This window comes from Cervus canadensis, chromosome 23, assembly GCF_019320065.1.
Source record: "Cervus canadensis isolate Bull #8, Minnesota chromosome 23, ASM1932006v1, whole genome shotgun sequence".
NCBI classification, from domain to species: Eukaryota; Metazoa; Chordata; class Mammalia; order Artiodactyla; family Cervidae; genus Cervus; species Cervus canadensis.
In genome coordinates, this window is record NC_057408.1 from 20,755,895 (window position 1) to 20,776,430 (window position 20,536).

Below are 20,536 nucleotides of genomic sequence, written 5' to 3' on the forward strand. Positions count from 1 at the left end.
ACTGTGTGTCCTTCTAATTAGTTGGAACTATATGCTGCATAAAGTTATACGGAACCAGTATTAACCTGTTTCCATTACAATTATCCACAATCAACAGCATTCCTAATTAAAATTATGAACAATGAAATTCTCTTAAAAATAATTCCCCATGGCCGATACCCATGCCCCTTGATTCTGAAGTAGTCATTCGCTGCCTACTAGGTTCTCTGTCTCCTCCCTTCGCTGCTTATTTCACAGTCCAGAAAAGCAGGAAGACAGACAGACAAGGAAAAAAAAAAAAAAGTGATGGAAAGCAGAGGGAAAAGCCAGCACTCAGCACGGGCGCGGGGCGCAGCTCTGTGACCCGGCCCTGGCCACCTGGCCCCTGTCCTCTGTGATGCCCCCTCGGGCAGAGCTGGGGTCCCGGCAGCTCCTGAACCTGCCGTGCCCCTGGCTGAGCATCCCCAAGGCCCTGCCTGGGACGCGCTGCCCCTGGCTCCCTGACTAGCCCCCACTCACCTTCACAGCAGTGCTACCTACTGGATGAAACATCTTCTGAATCAACAACAAGATTCAGAAAAGACTGGGCCATTTCTCTGCTTGAGCTTTCTCCATCCATTTGCAGCAGGTATTGCTTTGATCTTTTCACCCTAAAAACTTACAGCACTGGCACATCCTGATGATCCATAAATATTTAATATTTCCAAAAAAAAAAATTCCCCGCTTCACCCCATCTAGCCACTTAAACTCCAGGAATTTCTTGCAGTGTTCTTAATATCCCACGCTATTCCATACTTCACTACTTTTGCTCTTTTGTTCTCACTAATAAAAAATGTCCAGATTTGCCTTGTATATAAATACCCCTGCATCCTTCAAGACCCAATTCAGACCTGTGTTCTGAATGAAGCCTTTCCTGGTGCTCCCCAGGAGAGTCGGGCGCCCCTCCGCTGTGGACCACTGTGCCCTGCTCAGACATCTGCCTCCGAGTCTGGCTCCTACCAGGAGCACGTGACCACAGGGCCCTTGCACCACCTGAGCCCGCCGAAGAGGGAATGCTCAAGAACGTGCCCCATGGGAAATGAACGAACGCTTCAGTCATCACACTTCCCTCCTATCTACATTCCCAATGTCTCTCCACTCAGTCTCGGACAAATCAAAGGAAATGAACGAATGCTTCAGTCATTACACTTCCCTCCTATCTACATTCCCAATGTCTCTCCACTCAGTCTCGGACAAATCAAAGAGCAAAGTCCTGTGGGAAGTAAAGGACTTTGGGAAACACATGAACAGGAAGAGGGAGGGAGAAAACAGGCCAGTAATAATAAAAGAAAACACGGGGCAGGCGAGAAAACGAGGGGAGCAGCTGCCCTCCTGCATTTCACTCCCGGGAAATAATAAAGACTCCCCTGATTCCACAATAGGTTTTTAAAGTCACCGTGGAACGCTTTAAAATAAAAATAAAGCAAAAATTACTTAAGTCACTGAGATAAGACTTTTTCACTGGAAAAGACCTTAGAGACAGAGGTCAATGTTTTCAACTATGACACCAACAAAGGACAATGTGTATTCTATTGCTATTTTCTTACGAGTTGATCTATACTTACTGCCTTGGAATAAATCTATGACCGGACTCTTTGAGGCAAAAGTGCAAGAAAACACTCATCACAAAAGAGGAGCACAGGACACGGTCTGACACAGAAGCTCTCGCTCCCTGTGAGGAAACACAGAAGAGGGTTTCTTCCTCTTCTTCTCCATCATCCCAGCCTTGCCCTCAACGCTCTCCCGGGTTCACAAACGGCTCACTGGAAGACCTCCTACAATCATATCTGAGAAAGAGTGTGATTTATTTTAATATAATTACTGTGGTATCCCTTAGATTTTCAAAATAAAGGTGATTTGTTTAAAAAAAATATAAAATGACATCCATTCACTATTTAAATGGTATTTCAAGGACTTCAGCATCAGAAAAACACCCTAACAGTGTAAATGTGGTTATTCCTCACTGACAGGGAGACAATAGGCATCACATGAGGATTTTAGATTTTTCAAACTAAAGGCAAAAGTATATTAAACAAAAAGCATTAAAGTATTATAGAGATAAAACATGCAATGTGTCCTGTATAAAAAAGTACTTTAATGTTCGTTTTGATTTTTAAAAAACTGAGAGATGCTACCCTTCATATTGTTACAAGTATAATGTGTGACACAATATAAAACAAATCTTTTCTGTCTCTTTTTTCTATGTCTCTTTAACCAAAACAATCAGCCAAACGAAAAGCTTATTTTCTTTGGATACATCTGTAGATATGATGGCTGTAATTAATTGTTCGGCTAAAAATGCAATTCCATGGTGCTTTTAATGATTTAGGTATACACAGCTTTAGTTCTCAAAGCAGACTAAAAATAGTGATTTTAATTTATTCCTGCTGCCTACAATTACCCACAACCATGTATTTTTAAATATTTCCAGCCTATAAAAATTACTAATTTTTGCCACTTGTGTTTATCTGCATTTAGACTTTGATTTGGATAAATTAAGCTCTCAAGTGTTCCTTGCTTTATGAAACTCTGCATGTTGTACACTTCAACACAAATAAATGACTTGTACCATTAGAGGTTTAAATAATGTAATGTACTTCATGCTCAGCCTGAAGCTGGATTCCAATGAAGTTGCTAATGCACGTAATGATTAAGTGTAACTCAAATACTAACTGTGTTGTTGAAAACATGACAGGCAATAATTTGGTCTATTATATTCTGCCATTTAATTGCCTAGTACAGACATTCTCTGACACGCTATGAAGCAATGATTTACAATTATTCAAGCTGCAAAGGTCAGAAAGTGACATTATAATCATCTACATAGAGATCCCTTCTAATGCACAAAAACTAGGTAATGCCACACGCACAAAAAAAAAAAAAAAGAGTTTCACTGCATTAGTAACTTTCTATTTAAGGTTTTTTAAGCCAACTGAGAATAAACAGTTCATAAGCACATTAATATACAATAGAAAATGTCTAGAATCTTTCCATGAACCAGAGATGACAGATTCTGTAAATGCTCTTATTCCCTCCTGACTAGGTAAGTACTACTCAACTGTTTAACTCCATATACAAGATTCAAGACTAGATACAGGGAACGCAGTCAGAAAATTACATAATCCCTAAATCATGGATACTGGCTTTTCATGAATAATGGCATAAAAAGTTAGGCTTCATCTCCCAGGTTTCCTGAAATCACAGGCCACTTACTAATTTTCTAATAACTCTTTTTTGTAGTAACTAGTAAGGAAAAACAAAAACCCAAGATGATCAATTTTACCCCTCTCATTCTAATGGAAAGACAATAAAATCTTTACTCTTTTAGGGATTATTTCTGTCATACTAACATGTTCAATTTGTAACCACTCAAGCACAATGAATCAACACATAAAGAACGGGGAAAAATAAAATTATTTAAAACAACTTTTTAATATGAGAAAAGTGAAACAGAGAGAGACCAGAAAAAAGAAAGAGAAAGAGACTGAATACCAGAATGTTAAAGTAAAACACAGTGCAAGCAATTTTTAAAAATAATGTAAGTCTGAGAAAAGCAAAAAACAAAAGTGACCAGGGGCTGGAAGGAAGCAAGTACAGTTATCACACGCTAGAGAAAACAACCTAGGGAGAAAAAAATAAGTACAAATTAAAATTCGTAACTAAAACAACAGATATAACAAAAGCAAAGAAATAAAGAAAAGGTACAGCTAAAAGGAAGGAAACAGGGATCTACCATTACTACCACATAAATTACCTCCACCACTAAAAATACTTCTACTCTCAAGTCTACCATCTGTTCAATGGGAGTAATAAACATGAGGTGAACAGTCTCATGAAACTGGAATCAACAAATGAAATGGATGGTAATTAAGTATACCCTAAACCACAGCACTCCATAAACACTATTTATAATTGAGAGTACGATATATACATGTGTGTGTGTGTGTGTACAAACATGGAGAAAAAGATTATCAAAATAAATTTAAATGAATGTAACAAAACATGGTTTCCATAATGATGTTCTTAAGCCCCTGAGATTTGTAAGCTCTTGACTACCAAAAAATAACAAAGGTAAAGATCATGGACTTAGTAAAAATGTGTCTACCTATTTTTAAACATATGTTCCCAACAAAACTATTAACTTCTATGTAAAGTGTTTTCTGTTATTTTTTTATTTCCTCCCCCACTAAGCCCTATGTCCAACCCAGGGCACACTTTCATTTTAACTATCCATCATTTATAAAATTCACCTAAATTCTATAAAATTCCTCTTGAGGTCATGCTCAGAAGTAAGAAAAACATTAAGAAACTGTAATTCAAAAACTGCTCCTCCTAAAAGTGAAAGTAGAGTGAAAGGTTTTTAAATGAGTTATCTATAACATGTTCTTAAAACAGGAAGTTCAGAGTAATACATCTTGAAACCTATACCCTGACATAAGCATGTAAACCATGGGTCAACAAAACTTAAATCCTGAGCTCTGAATCCTAGCCAGCATTAGAAATTAGACATCTCATACACTCAGCTTCTTCTGTCAAATAACTTAAACCCATGATAAGCTGTAGCTAAGATTTGTCGGTGAAGGGGAGAGAGATGTTAAAACTGAGCTTAAAAATTCAAAGATCAGTGTAGGTTCAAACAGTGGAAATTAAAATTTTAAAAGGAAGTCTTTATTAAGGGAATAGCTAATGCACAACCCTTAAATTAAGTCTTAGTAAAAAAAAAAATATATATATATATATATATGATACATATTTGATGAGCATCTAAAAGCTTCTTAAAGATATGAAAAAAATCACATAAATAAACTGATATATTAATTCTCAGCTCAATTCAACAAAACACACCATTTGTTGTTTTCATCAATTTCACCATAAAATATCAGGTCTTTTTGAAGAGGTTACTAAGGAAAAATAGTACAACAATGTGAGTAATAATTTCACTGTAAAAATGTGCCTGCCCCACTGTTTTCATATATTACAACTCTATCAGAACTGTTTGAAAAACCGTCTCTTTCTTACAACTCAAAGAGTGAAAGGATTATGGATAAACTTTTCAGACAGACACTAAGATGCCAACTACTGAAGAAAAGAAAACAGAGGGCAGGACCTCCTGTTTGTGACAAAATTAGAGAGCTAATGTTCCTGAACGATCACTTCACCTTCGAAAGCATGATTTTTTAAAAGGTAAAATTGATAGCAATTAAAGCTAATGAAGAAATGCAGCATGAGCTGCTTATGTTCAGGAACGAATGGGTCCACCGAGCATTTCTAAGATTATTCAGCCATCAATGATAATGAATCGACATTGTCAGTGATGTGAACGTGCCAGTGCTCCCTGCTGCCGCTAACCTGATAGCCAGTTCTCATTTTATTCATGTTTTTTACTTTAACTTTTAACCTACATACTGCTCTATCCCTTTGAAACACATGAAATACAGAACAACCTATGGCACTTTTTCTTTAGCACTGAAGGGTATTTCACTCACTACTGTTCTGTGTCAACTACACAGACTCAATAGGCATTCTTCGGTTTACTGAAAGTCTTCAGAACTTTTAGCTTCACTGTAAAAATATCTAGCCTGTACAAATTAGTGTTATGTGACTTTTAAGTCAAATTTTATGTAAAAAAATTAAGAAATATTATTTCTTGGTCAAATAAAATTCAACAACTACTGTAATTCTAAGAGATACAGTTTGGGAATCTAGATTGCTTTTTCCACAGGCACACACACACACGTAGACCTCTATGACAGCAGCATAAAACTCAATATACCTACATGTACTTACAACTCTACTTGGGAGTCTACTTGGGAATCACTGGATAAACCACAGTGCAACACATCAGTCGTGCATTGTGAGCAGTGAGCTAAGCAAGCGTGCAGTGCTCAAATCACACACCCAGAGCCAATCAGTCAGGTTTGTTTCTGACACTACATGTGTCAGAAGCTGCTCTCTAAAAGTCTCTCCTTCTCTTCCCGGGTCTTGCTAACACTAATAAAAAAGGAATGGAATCAGGTTTCTAATAACACAGTATGCAAAAACTGTTTACTTATTTCCCAAAAATGAGGAAGAAACTGATTTTTTTTTTTTTTTTTTTTCAACTTATAGCAAATCTTCACCACAGTCTGGGCCTTCCTCCTTGCTATAATTCACATGGTAAAAACAGAAATGAGATATCTTTTAAAATTCCAAGACCTGGAGCAATTAAAATGCACCATTTGGCACTCGACCCTTGCAGCTAAAATCAGTAGCAACAAAACTCATTCTCCCACTGATCTTCAGGGGGCTTTAGGGCAAAGGTTCATCTTCATTTACTTTAGCTCCAAGTCACTGAACCATCAATTCTGCCAATGAATAAATCACAGACCATGGTTAATAAAACTGCTTGCAAAGTTATTTGTAAAACTATCTTAAGGGTCAAAAAATGCAACTGCATCCTGGGATGAAATGTACCATCCATTAAAAAACAGAAGCTGTTTGTGACTTAAAAGGTATTTACACAGTAGTGCTAGCCAGAAGAATCTTCCACTGAAAAAAGAAACCTCATATAACATGCGCACATCGCATAATTTAATTGAATCTGAAGTGTTTTGTGAACCAACCATAAGAACCGCAGGTTTCTCAGGTTTCACATAAAGTGTTTTTATATGATGCACTTATTAATTCATTTCTCTAGCATAATAACATTAAAATATACTTATAATCAGAAGTAAGGTATTAAAAACCCAGCTCTGAATGTCCTATGATATACCATAGATGTCATGGCATTTTAAAGCCTTTTAAACATTTCTGCTAAATTAATTAGTTTTACATTAAGGCGTCTCAGTGCTTCCTATTAAATGTAAGACATTTGAGTGACAATTAAACATTGTGAATGATTCTTTAGAGGAAAGAGCCATTAACTAAAACAGAATAACAAGTTTTGAAGTAAAGTTACACAAAAACATACTTTATACACTGGTTTTTTAAGCCTCAAAAATCAGTTCTCTGAAATGAAATCTTTTTCTGCTTTTTTCCTTATAGAATATGTCCAATGGATCCAAAGAACCATTAATGTGATTAAAATTAGAGCAGGGTAGCAAAAGAAAAAAAGGAAAAAAAACATACATATACACTCCTAAAGCTATATTATGTATTTTTTTATGTCTTTAAATGGAATTTACAGTTCTCTCTGGCAATGTGAATGAACATCCTATAATTTAGTCAATTTACAGATTACAGGTTCAAATTGACCTTGTAGCCCATAAAATTGCTCATCTTCAGCACAGGATTAGAAGTGGGAGAAGAATGTCATAACTGTGTTTAAGGAATTTACCATAACAATGGAAAGGAGGATACGCATGCATAATTCTAGCCACTCTTACTCATATCAGTTTTGAATCCTGAAACAATGGATATCCCGCACGTGCTTCCTGGTTCACCACGGTAGAGATGGTTTCAATTTACTCACCCACAGACGTGACACTTGTATTCCCTCATCCCAAGGTGCCTTTTGACATGGTTTCTGGCATCACCAAGCTGAGCTGTTGCAAAATGGCATATCTTGCACTTGAATGGTTTTGATCCTAAGTAAATTTAACATAAAATATTATTTGAATTTGAATAATACATTACTGATAGTTTTAAAACAGGCCTATATCTTAAATCTTACTTATAGTCTAAGTACAATTTTCTGTCCCCAAAATGGAACACTTGCATACCTTTCTAACTTGAACAGACATGCATTTCATAATTGTTCCACCAATAACACTTTAAAATGTTTCAATGAGTATTTCTAACTTTCAACAACATTTCTAAAATTTAAAGTCAAAAGTGATGCACTTGAGCAGTACTAAGTACTAACAGATAAGATGAGCTAAATAATTTCAAATATTTTTCTTACAATTCACAAAAATAGCTTTTAAAGTCACTCAACATTTTAAATGGAACATTTTTAAAACATAAATGCTTATAGAGTATCTGATACTTTTTAAAATATATTTATTATCAAATAAATTTCTCAGTGGCCACATCCTGGTTCCCTCATATTTCTGAGACTTTGAATTTATTCACACTAATAATGGTATTTCAGATTTTTTTCCTGACATTTATCCCAAATTATTCCTTATATTACTTTTAATAGCACACAGTATAAGAATATATAGTGGATAAGTTATTTGCTTTTATGATCATTTTAGAGTTAAAAATTTGTGATGATTCAACAAATCAGAAGAACTGACATTTTAGCTATTATTGACTTCAAGAATAAGTATTTCAACATAAAAGGCACAGTAACAACATTCTTTTTTAAGAAGTAAGATTAACCCATACTCAAACATGAGGAGATAAAATTATTTCAGAGTCCACAAACTTATTGTCAGTAATAGGTAGATTCTACCTGGCAAATAGGTACTAATAGATCACCAGTACCCATATTAACAAGAAGCAACTCTCTCAAAGTGTAACATGAATATATCATTTTCTATTTCTAACCTTTAAATCCTCAAATAAATAAATCAAAATCACCTTTTAAAAATCAGTTTAAAACTGTTACAATGTTTCCAAATTTTTCATAGCATATATAGTACCTACTTGGTGAAGTACCTCTTATAATATAGTCAGACAGAATGTGAAATATGTGGACTTTAATAAATACACAAAAAGAGCTCAAATAAAAAAATGCAATAAATCATTTTTGATCAATGGAACTTGGTGCAATGCCCTTGGGAAAAGAAATCCTCCCAGAATACTTTGTTGAAACTGAAGCACTCAGTAAAAAATTTTAGAGTCTTAAATTTCAATTTAATTCCCAAAAGCTGACAAAAAAAAGTGAAGCATTTAATTTTAATCTTCTAACAGAAATAAAAAAGTCAACAGTACTAAGCACAGTCAGACAAGGTTGAATATTTCACAGTTCAATGACAATGAAGCCAGATCTCTTAATACTTCCATTTCTACTCTGAGAAGTAGATGTAAAATATATTTAGCACCTGAATGGTTATATCTAGTCAGCTTTATATGTTTAAATGTCAAAAGCAGGTTGAGACTGCAGCTTACAGCAATCCCATTCTATCAGTCACATTAGAAACTACAGTTTATTTAAATGATTCTGAAGAAACGAAGCCTATCACTACTCGGAAACACTTCCTCTAGACAGGGAACTCTATAAAGGGGCTTGTGAAAGAACGGGGTGAGAAGAATCAATTACCTGCACTTTAAATTACACTGCATTAAAGGTAAGGTAATTAGGAAATTATTCATCAACAAGAACACCAGGGCTCTAAACAATAAGATAAAGCTCTCTCAACACGCGTGTTACAATTTTGGTGAAAGGATTCAAAGTTATCTTGTGATTCAGGCCCTCTAGTTCCGCCCCAGGAGTGCGGACATAGACCTCCGGTGTCTGCAACGTAAGGCACGTGGCTACCTGGTGGAGGCTGCCTTTCCTTCGGATTTCAGCCATCACTGCTGGTGCGCTGACAACACCTACATAAGTCACCTTGCTGACTGTTTTCATGCAGAAATCACGGAGGCGCTAACTACTTTTTGTATCTAACGCACAAAGGAGATGTATTAACATCTCCTTTCTGTGCCATGAAAATTCTAATACTGGAGACTAGAGGTCACATTTTCCTGTACAAGAAAACAAGAAATATTCCCACTTTTTCCCTAACTGATGGTGTTCCCATTTTTAAACTTGCCAGGCCTATCCCAACACGAATCCAGGCATAGTATTTATCAGGAAAAATTTGTAAAACCTCATATTTTAAAAATTTGTCTTGGGGGTTCCCTGGGGAAGACACTAAAAAAAATCTGCCTGCAATGCAAGAGACCCAGGTTCAACCCCTGGGTCAGGAAGATCCCCTGGAGGAGGAAATGGCAGCCCACTCCAGTATTCATGCCTGGAGAATCCCACGGACAGACGAGCCTGGTAGTCCATGGGGTCCCAAAGAGTCAGACACAACTGAGTGACTAACACTTTCACTTTCACACTTTAGGTATACTGACATTATTAGATATGTATTTATTAGAAATAAATAAATTATTATTTATTATTAAACAGTCCCATTCCTTGATTTTTGTTTTTGTTTTTTTATTTTTTAAAATTTGAAAAAAAATTTAATAAATAAATAATAAATAAAATTTGGTCTGTGAGGTTTTTCTGAAAGGGATAAATGAAGAGGCTCTCTAGGCTTCTGGCACCTTCTTATAATTCTACGTAAAGAAGTTCCCACCCCCCCAAAAAAAACAGAAGAATTCCCAAGACGTTAAAAACTAAGCCTCTCCTCAGGCCTGCACTGGCCTCCCTCAACGTCAGTCACGGCCAACCCCTATGCACACGCGGACGTGACACTTGAAAAATCACAGGAAGACTAGGTGTTAGAGAGTGAAGTAAGACGGATTCAACCCCCCACCTAAAGCTTCTCCACTCCACAGCCTTCCCGACACTGAACACCCGTCCTCCTGCTTACTCCTCCATTCAACAAACAGCGGTGAGCGCCGCCGCACGGAGCTCGCAGGTGAAGCGGCGAGAACTGCGCCCCGGCCGCCCTGCGCTGGACGTGGGCACGCGGAGTCCCCCTGAGCGCCTCTGCCCACGCTGACCCGGCTGCCGCACCGTCGTACCAGCCCTGACATGAGAACCTTCCAGCGAAGCCACCCGCTCCCCGTCTTCCCACATGAAGACCGTGCCAATGGCACCCGAGAGCGGCTTGGAACAGAAAGCAAGGGCTTCAGACAGCCTTCGGCCTGATGAGCTCCGGTGCGCGGAACTAAAGCTCCCGCTGCACCAGCAAGCTCTGGGGAGTCTTCTCCCCACAGTCCTTGATGACCAAAACTCATTTATTTCTGCTAGTGCTGCTTTTATCGTGTTAAGGATGGGAAGAAAAGGTTACATAAAACATATAGTAAATCACAAAATATGAAAACAGCGATTGGAAGAATAAGCCCTCTTCCAGTCAGTCATTAATAACCATCCCTCAGTGACTATCTCATGGATATAAGCAAAGAATCAGAGAGGCAATTCATTCTAAAATGCCCCCCGGTGGGGGGGGGGGGGAAGTTGGATTAAAACTTGGAGAGCAACCTCCCCCCAAAAAATGACTTGCAACATTGAAATGCAGGCTGACATTGGGTACTCAGAAACACTTATTTTGGTGCCTCAGAACACAATAAAAACGTTCCTGCTGATAAGCCCAACACCAGTTGTTTAAAAGTATGCTAACTTTTACTAAATGTTACAATCAATGATGTAACTTATATAAGTAGGGTTACTTTGTCACATATTGATAGTTACCTCACTTTCACATCCACATTAACTTGATTTTAAATGCAATTAATACATATAGTCAAGGAAGACTAATGGACTACATTCTGCACTTAACCTGGTGGACATTTTCAAATGGCACAAGTGACCAGTGCAAACCTATTTTGCATTGTAAACGACTAAATAAATCTTAATGGATTAAGAATGATCAGCTATCAACACACAAGGGAAATTAAGTGCTGAAATGCCTACATTGATTATTTTAAATTATTAGCCTTACTCTGTTCTTGAATTTGTATGCTTTTAGTGAGCTTTAACACATTTACAAGACTTATTGACTATAATTACAAGAGAATTCAAGTAATGGACACATCAATTATGAACAACATGTCTTGACCAGACAGTTGCATAAAGAATTCTAAAAAGAGCTCCATTAGCATCTTCCTCTTACTTTTATTCAGTTTTATCTGCCTTAAGAGGGCATGCTAAGAAAGTACCTATTTTCTGTACATGTGAACGAGCCTAGTTTCTAAAAACCATATCATTTCAGGAACCGAGCAATAACACAATACCAACAGAGATGATAATGATGCCAACAAATAACTGTATTTGAAATTCTCCCCCAGCAGTGGCTGTACTGCCTGAGAAGAGCTGAGATGAAGAGTACAAGGTGTCTGTTTACCGAGCTCAATCTTCTGCTGGTGGCCCTCTTACTTTTGTCAATGAAAAACTTTTATCTATCTTTAATCACCCTCAACTATTAACAATGTTTCATACTCTTTTGTCTGCCTCCTTATAACCATGCACTAAGTTTCAAAAACTGCATGAATCTAAAGTATAGCTTTAATAATAAGCCATTATTTAAAAGTACAGTAAAATAAACCTTACAGTTTTAATGAAAATATGTTCATTGAAATGTGAATTTATTATTCAAATCCACTCATAAATTCAACCATGGAGACAGAACTTGTCTAAGCAGAGCACAATGATTTAGAAAAGCTGTCTATTTAAAATAAAGAATGTATGGCAGGTTTATAGAAACAGTGCAGTGAATTTTTACATAAATTTACAATAGTGGCTTATGTATTTTCCACAAAAAAAAAGTTTCAAAAAGAAAATTTCTACCTAAAAATTGAACATTAAAACGCAACACTCCAGACAGCACAGAAACTAAATCAAGTGCTACCTCCATGAAAACCAAATCCCCAGGACATATTAACTTTGAAAAGTGTTGACTAATTTTGATCTTTGAGAGCAGAATCCTGTTGCCTGGGAGTTACACTTTGGGATATAAACTATCTGGCAATGGATACACCTAAATCCCTAAAACTGTAAGGAAATATTCATACTTCATTTTTCAAAAGCTGTTTAATAGGTCTTCTGAAACCCAAAGTGCCACTGAACAGACACCCTGGAGAACCAAACACTTAAAGGACTTAGAGACAACTGAAAAGCTGTGAGAGGCAGGAATGTAACAAAGGCATCAGAAGGACTAGGCTTTCTGGTCAAAGACACCTGCCAAACAGCCTGCCTTCGGAATCACTAAGTCTCAGTTAATAACCTGGAGATATGCTGAGTGCCAACCAAAAGCCCGGCAAGGGCTGGGGGCAGCAGAAGCTGAGCTGGGTGGGGGCCGCCAGGCAGGGGCTGTAAGGACTCCACGTTCAGGGGGAACCCAGGTCCCCACTCGAGCACGCCCCCGGCCCTGGGGGGTAAAGAGGTCGCGTGGACCTACCTGTGTGCGTGCGAATGTGCGCCAGGAACGCCATCGAGTTGCTACTGCGACACATCTTCCCGCAGTACTTGCACACGTTGCCCTGGTTCTCCTCCCTCTCGCGGTTGATCTGCTCGGTGTCCTCCACGATGTACTTGTTCACCTCTCGGAGCAGCTCCTCGTGCTGCCCTTTGATGTGCAGGAACAAATTCTGCTCGGAGTCAAAGGGCTCCGTGCACTTGACGCACTTGAAGGTGGCGCCGCCCTCGGGCAGCTCCTCCACGCTGGCCTGCTCGTTCCGCATGTGGCCGGCGCTGGCCAGGTGCTGGTGGAGGTTGCTCTCCGTGTAGAAAGACTTGCCGCACAGCAGACAGTGGAAGTGCTTCTCCTTCGTCGGGTGCTTCATGGCTATGTGCACGTTCAGGCCACTCAGGCCGTCCGCCAAGAAGCCACAGTCGTCACAGCGAATCCGGGTGGACTCCGCAAAGGAACTACCATCCGCTTTCTTCTTCTTCACACCTTGAGCACAGTCCTTCAAGGGCAGCTCACTCATCCTCACTCCCGCTGCCACAAGCCCCTCTTGAGACTGGTCGAAGAGTTCCCCATCTTCAGGGTTCTTGATCCTTATTATGGAAGAATCAAACCGGCCAAAACTGTACACAGCCTGCCCTTTATCATCAATACTGATTATAGTTTCATAAACATCATTGTTGTCAATGGTGCTGTCAGAAGCTGGACCATCCTCTTCCAAAATCATTTTGGTTTCATGTCGGGAATTCATGAGAATCTCCTTACTCTCCAGAACAGGATCTTCCGGAACGTCTTTCAAGTCCCCTGAACTCTGCACGCTTCCAGCTCTGTCCTGATCACTGCTCCCCAGGTTGAGGGGTTCTGCGGGAGCTCTCAGCATGGCACTCCTGGCCGGATGCTCTCCATCTACAGCTCTGGGACACCCATGTTTGCCAAGGACTTTATCAGCTTTGTCTTCTGCCTTTCCTCCATCACTCTCACCGTGTGTGTTTGAACTATTGATGTCATTCAACATACTGTGCTTTTTCTTTGCTGTCTCATGATTCAAAGCTGAGCTTCCTGAGTTTTCGTCCTGAAATTTGCTTGGGGAGCCACAATTAGAAGAAATACTGAGGGGTACCATCTCCTCCGGTTTTATAACTTTGTCCTTGGCAAGGGGCTGCTGGAAAGTTTCACAAAAGGGGTGACCTTCACTGAGGTTAGACTCCTCCTCAGTCTCAGCTTCTACAGATTCAGAAGCACAGAACACCTTGGACATATCTAAACTGGTATTCTCATCCAAAATAGAGCAATCAGCAGAATTTCTAGATTTGAGAGTTTCAGAGGGTTGGTCTGAAATAATCTGAAATTCCTCAGAATTCTGTTTCTGCTGCCCTTGGGGAATAATGATGGTTTTGGACATTTCTGAAGAACTGGCGTCTACGGTAGTAGAGTTCAGGTAAGACTGCCTTTTCATCTTGTGTTTTTCTGTTGCCGCATGCCTGGTCATCTCCCGTCGAGTCACAGCATAGTAATCACATGCCATGCAATAGAAGGCAAACTCTCTTGTATGTTTCCGTTTTACGTGCAGCTCCAGAGAGGTGGAAGAGTGCGCCTTAAACTCACAGTGCGTACATCTGTTTTCACCTGTACTCGCATCATCTCTCTGAAGGCATGTGTCACCCTGAAGGTCCTCTGGATCCACAGAGGTTTGCTCCTTTTTCTCAATAAGCTGACTGCCAGTCTCCCCATCTTCAGGGTGAAACACGTTCTCAACTTCCACTTCCACTGGATTCCCTTGCTCGAGTGATGGCTGTTCTGAAACGGAGGTGTCTGTTTCCAGTGGAGGGTTGGCAGGTTCATCTGAAACTGCCACACTGGTGTTCTTCCTACCGGCATCAAGGTTACCGCCTTCAGGGCCAACAATGATATCTGAACTTTGTTTTCCACTTGCTTCAATTTCTACACGTCCTTTATGCTTCTTGGTGGCACAATGCCGTTCCATGTCTCCCTTGGTTACGGTGTAATACTTACAGACTTTGCATAAATAACTGTACTGGTGACTGTGTTTTCGCCGAATGTGCACAGTCAAGTTTGTGATACTCGAGGCCAGGAGACCACAATGTGAACAGGTCCGAGAGATGTTGCCTTTAGGTCGCCCCCTCTTTGGAGTGGGGGGTGGAGCTAGTTCACCCTCTTTGGTAATGACACCGGACAATGACAGTTCCTGGGGAGGCAGGATGCTCTGGTCGAGACAGGTCTGCTCCCGGAACTGCACATCGCCGCCGTGGCCTTCTGTCTGCCCATTCCCAGGTACGCCAAGCTCTTCTTTCTTGTCATTTGCGCCTATGCAGACCCTTTCAATACACTCCTCAAAGCTTAGGCCAATGTTATTTTTCTTAGCATTTTCAAGATGCTTGCTTCTCTTGATATGTTTCTCCATTCCTTCTTTACTCAGGGAATAAAGATTACACGCTTTACAAAGAAAGTGATAGTCTTGGCCGTGGCGGAGCTTTATGTGTCTCGTGAGAACAGTGGAAGATCTTGTTTTGTAAAAACACTTCTTGCACTGAAACTGAGGCTTACTCGAATGCCTCACTTCATTTCCGTGGCTTACCCTGGACTTAGCTGGCTCTTCCTGAGCTGCTTTTCCCACCTCACTCACAGAAACGTTTGCATTTTCTGTTTCTAAAGTACTTAAAGGGAACGTCTGTAATGCCAAATCACCATTAAATGACTGAGAAGTCTTTGGCTGACCCAACAAGTTAATGTGCTTCTCAGTTGCTCTGTGTTCCTCCATGTCTTTCTCGGAGGAGAAAAACAGATGACAAGGCGGGCAGAGGAAACCCATACTGTGCTTTTCCTTCATGTGGTCACTCAGGTCCATCTCGTTCAGGGAAGTAAATGCACAACACTGGCAACGCAGGCCAGAGGCAGTCTGCTGATGCTGGTGGCTGTGTGCGTGCTCCTCCACATCCCTCCTGGATGCGCTGGAGAAGCCACACGTCTGGCAGTGAAACCGCAACTCGCCCGCGTGGCACCTTGTCACGTGGATCTCCAGTTCCGCCCTGCTTGTGGCTGTGTGACCACAGACCGAACAAGCACACGCCACCTGGTGGTCGGGAGCTGGCCTCCCTGCTGGAGAGTCGGAGGAGCCAGGGAGATGCGCGTTTGCCCTGTCCTGCTTCGGGGCCTGGGTCTCCCGGAGCGTCAGGCACGGGGCCTGGGCGCCAGCGCACGGGTCCCCGTGCTGATGCGCCAACTCCGCGTCGCTCGTTTTCACCTGTGCCCTCAAGTGCTTCGAATACAGCCTCTGCGCTTCATTAGTGCCCCTTTTACTAACTCCTAGGAGCGCGCACCTCTTCTTTGCCTGGCCCTTCAAGGAGAAGGCGCCGGCGCGCCGTCGGAAGCCGCTGCCCAGCACGAGGAAGCCGCGATCGGCCCTGGGTCTTGAGGCTATGCTGAGGCCGGTGGCTGCCTGGGCCGTGTTTCTGCTGGACTCCAGCCTATCTAGGAGCCCCTCGGAGGTGACGACCATGCCCAGCTTTTTGCTCTGGTTCTCGGGATTTCCAGCTGCATCATGGGAAGTTATGTTTTCTTCAACCAGCTCCACTTTCTCTGGAGAGGTGTTCCTGGACGGCCTCATTTCAACCAGCAGCTCGCTGCCGCGCCCGCTCTGTTTAGAAAAGCTTCCTCTGAAATCTCTAAATGCACCCGCTCCAATGCTCCGCAACGCTTTTGAGTCGCCGTTCCTGGCTACCGGCCTAGATGCTCTAGGCTTTGTGCGGCCGGCCTTCACTCCCACGGGACTCGGCTTCTTGGGCAAAGGCTGTTTGGTTAAGATCTGTACGAACCCTCCGCGGGCAGCGAGGTTCTGCCGCCGGAGATGCGTTTTGCCGAGACAGTGTGCATTCAGCAGGTTCTCCTCGGTGCACTGAAAGCCGCAGAGCTCGCAGGAGAAGGCCCTCGGTGGGCCGCGCGCCTGCCCGGCGTGCCCGGGGAAGGCCAGGCCGCCATCCGCCGCAGGGCCACAGGCCTGGTCCTCCGGCCGCGGCGAGGGACACGCAGCGTGCTGATCCGCGTGCGGGCAGGAGGCAGGCGAGGGGGCACATGTGCCGCCCTGCAGCACCACGCCCGGGCCCCCGAGGGGGCCGCTCCCGTGCATCTCTTTGGAGGGTGAGGGAGGCTCCCCTCCCGGATCAAGGAACGCTGTCGTCTCCTGAGCACGCTCCTTCCCAGCAGCCGTTTCCCCCGGGCTCGGGTAGCCGGGAAGGCCCGGGCCGCCGTCATGGCCACTCAGGAGAGGCCCCACCCCAGTCCCCGGCAATGCAACACCCGCTCCCAGGCCCGGGCCTCTGGGGTTCCCTAACCCAGGGGTGCCCGGCTCTCCGGGCCGCAGGGGCTCAGCCTCCGCTAGTTTCATTCGCTTGGAAGCGCGTTTATTTCCACCATCCTCCTCAACAAGGTGGTCCAAGTCCGAGGACTCTACAAAACCCCTTTTGTTTGTGGAATTCTCAGCGGAGTCCACTGTCTCATCAGATATGGGCCCACGGTCCGCGCCGTGGGATGCGCTGTGGCTCGGGTGTTCTGCCTCCTCGTTTACACGGTCACCCTCATCGTTCCCCGGCTTCTTCCCGGGATCCATCATTAATAAAGTGCCGGCGAGCTTCTGTGTCAGCGGCGGTCACTGGGCTCTCATAGCCTGTGAAGAACATAAACGCAGTGTTACACCTTTGAACGTACAGAAAAGACAGACGTCAGCCCGAAACTCAACATAAAGTGACATGCCGGATGAAAAATATCCCAAAATCAGCCTCGACATCTCCTTTACATTGAGATGGACTTGATCACGTGCCAAGTCCTTCATGAAACGAATGAAATCAGACTGGGCGACAGCATGTCACCACAAGGCCGACTCGGAGAGCATTACTGCAGTAACTTTGATAGAAAAAGCAACTTTCAACCGGCTTACAAAAACACTCCCATGCTTCAGTTCTCTTTACTGGTCCATTTCAACTTACTACTTAAAAAAAAAAAACGAAAAACAAAAAAAACAGAGAAGCTCTTTTCAAATTACATTTCAGTGAACTCCCATTCTATAAAATAGATTAAACAAAATCTGCTATGAGATGAGTCAGGAAGCCAGCCTTCCCGCCTTTGGCTTCCCAACAGAAGCCCAAGTCCCAGTGTAAAAAGAAAGGTAACAACTGCTTCACCCTGTCCCCCAGAGCAGAGTCCCACTGTCACTTCAGTCGTGTCAGACTGTGTGCGACCCCACTGACGGCAGCCCACCAGGCTCCCCTGTCCCTGGGATTCTCCAGGCAAGAACACTGGAGTGGGTTGCCATTTCCTTTTCCAATGCATGAAAGTGAAAAGTGAAAGTGAGTCTGACTCAGGGATCCTATGGACTGCAGCCTACCAGGCTCCTCTGTCCATGGGATTTTCCAGGCAAGAGTACTGGAGTGGGTTGCCACTGCCTTCTCCGATGGTCCTTCTAAAAATGAAAATGAATATTCACCACCCAGTGAATGAATATTCACCACTCAAGCTCTGCCACCAGTGAACACCACTCCCATCCCAGTTGTCAATCACCGATTTCTCCATCTAACAGCCATTTTGTGTTGTCTGAAGGTTAATGGCAAAGGGAAATGTCAGTGATAGAGTAGAATTAATGAAGTAAATTTTAGGGGCAGAAAAAAAATTTTTATTGAATAAAATGCTTTAAAATCAATAACATTGATTTCATTTTTCATTGTGCTATTTAATTCTATTAAAACATATCATTTTCCATTTACTTTATACCATGATTGGAATTCTCAGCCAAATGCCATTTGATCTGATGCTAATAAAATGCCATCAAGTATTATGGCCTCGAAGCTCAGGATAACTATTTTTAACTATTTGTCCATTTATTTTTTTGTAACAATGACAAACCAAATGAAGGCTGTTGTTCTGACTCTGCTAAAAGTAAGGACCATAAAATATATATAATGACACCAAAACCATGAGAAACAATATAAAAAATTAATAAATTAGCCTTTATCAAAATTAAACAATTTCAAATGACATTATCTTCAAAAACCACCAAAAAGAAAATGAAAAGAGAAGCTACAGAGTAGGGAAAACATTCTCCAAATCAATAAATATAAATATGTAAATCCTCTGCCAGACACGTTTAATGAATATTTTCTCCCTTTCCATTTCATAAATGTTATTTTTTGATAAGCAGAAGCTTTAAATTTTGATAAAATAATTTTTTTTCTCGTTCTGGCTATTTATGTGTCTAGCTTTCTTTCTATCTCCTGAGCTAGAAGGTAAAGGCCTGCTTTATTTTATCTGCTCACATGTCCCAAGAGTCAAGAACAATGCCAAGTACATAGAAGGTTTTAGAATGAACAAATAGCTCATTATGAAATAAGAAGTGTCTCCTAAGTGTTTATTGATGAAATGAAAATTGTCTGAGATGTCTTTCACAATAGTCTGGGAAAGGGGCCTAGCGAAGGCTATGTACCGACATGCTAAAAGCTGAGTGACACTGACACCCTATCCATTTTCTATGTGTTTGCACACGTATATGCTTGGAAGTGTCCACAACAAGAGTTATTTTTAAAAACCTTTTTAACACATAGCCTAAAATGACATGAATTCCTTTCAGTGAGTCCTTTCCTTTCCTCCTCTTCCAAGACCGCTGTGGCCCACAGCTATACCTTCACGACAGACACTCACAGGCATATGTGCACAGAACACACATGCACCAAACACACGTATGTCTATTCAGAGTCAATGTTCCATAGAGGGCACCTGACTCACACGTTTTTGGAGATGAAAGAATATTAATATGCAGAAGCAAAATAATGAGGCTCTGTTATCTTCTATATAATGGCTCCAAAAATTCTAGAACAAAAAGAGAAAATGTTTCATTATTTGCTATTTCCCAAATGGCTTTGAAAATTAATGAAAGAATTCAGCATCTCATTATACAAGAAACAATAACAAACATTCAACAAATAGACACTTAGTGTGAAAGGAACTCTAATGATACAAAACACATCCTTTCCCCTCAGCAGGCTCATATTCTACTAGGAGCCATGTGACACATGTGGAAAAGAACTCTGATACAAGGCCACATGGGATCACGTGTGTGACATAAACTAAGAACTACAGCAGGACAAACAGGCAAGCAGTCCTACTGCCAAGTAGACTATTTGGATAAAGACCAGAAACATCATTAGAGCTAAACCCCAAAGAAACAAAACTTTTTTGTTTTTCTTTTCTGGAGGGGGCAGGTAGGAGCAGTTAAAACACTGTAAGGAGAAAAAAGGAATTAGCAAAGCCACAGAACACACCAGATGAGCATGCAAGACAGGCAGCAGTGCAGACAGCTGCCACTCTGGCTTTCCACTGCGGGGCAACTGAAAACCCAGGCAGAGGACCATCCACCACATCACAGGAGGCTCTGAATTAGCAGCTGGAATTCATTCAGCAGTGTCGGCGAGGAGTCACCAAAATGCAGCACTGCTTCAGGAAGATTCGGTTTTCAGTATACAGGA

At 41.6% G+C, this 20,536-nt stretch overlaps 1 protein-coding gene across 3 annotated transcripts in view; it reads right to left on the bottom strand.

The window, feature by feature from the left end:
* ZNF407 (zinc finger protein 407) overlaps positions 1-20,536 on the bottom strand; it is a 374,140-nt gene that overhangs the window by 332,598 nt on the left and 21,006 nt on the right. For 2 of the 3 annotated variants that reach the window (XM_043444134.1, XM_043444136.1), the window contains exons 2-3: positions 12,999-17,688; positions 7,469-7,583 (exon numbers count right to left, since the gene is read on the bottom strand). In XM_043444134.1, the coding sequence (XP_043300069.1) occupies positions 7,469-7,583; positions 12,999-17,634 (4,751 nt within the window). In that variant the 5' untranslated portion in view covers positions 17,635-17,688. Of the gene's footprint in view, positions 1-7,468; positions 7,584-12,998; positions 17,689-19,796; positions 19,836-20,536 lie in introns of those variants that run through there. The other variant, XM_043444135.1, reaches the window with a different exon arrangement.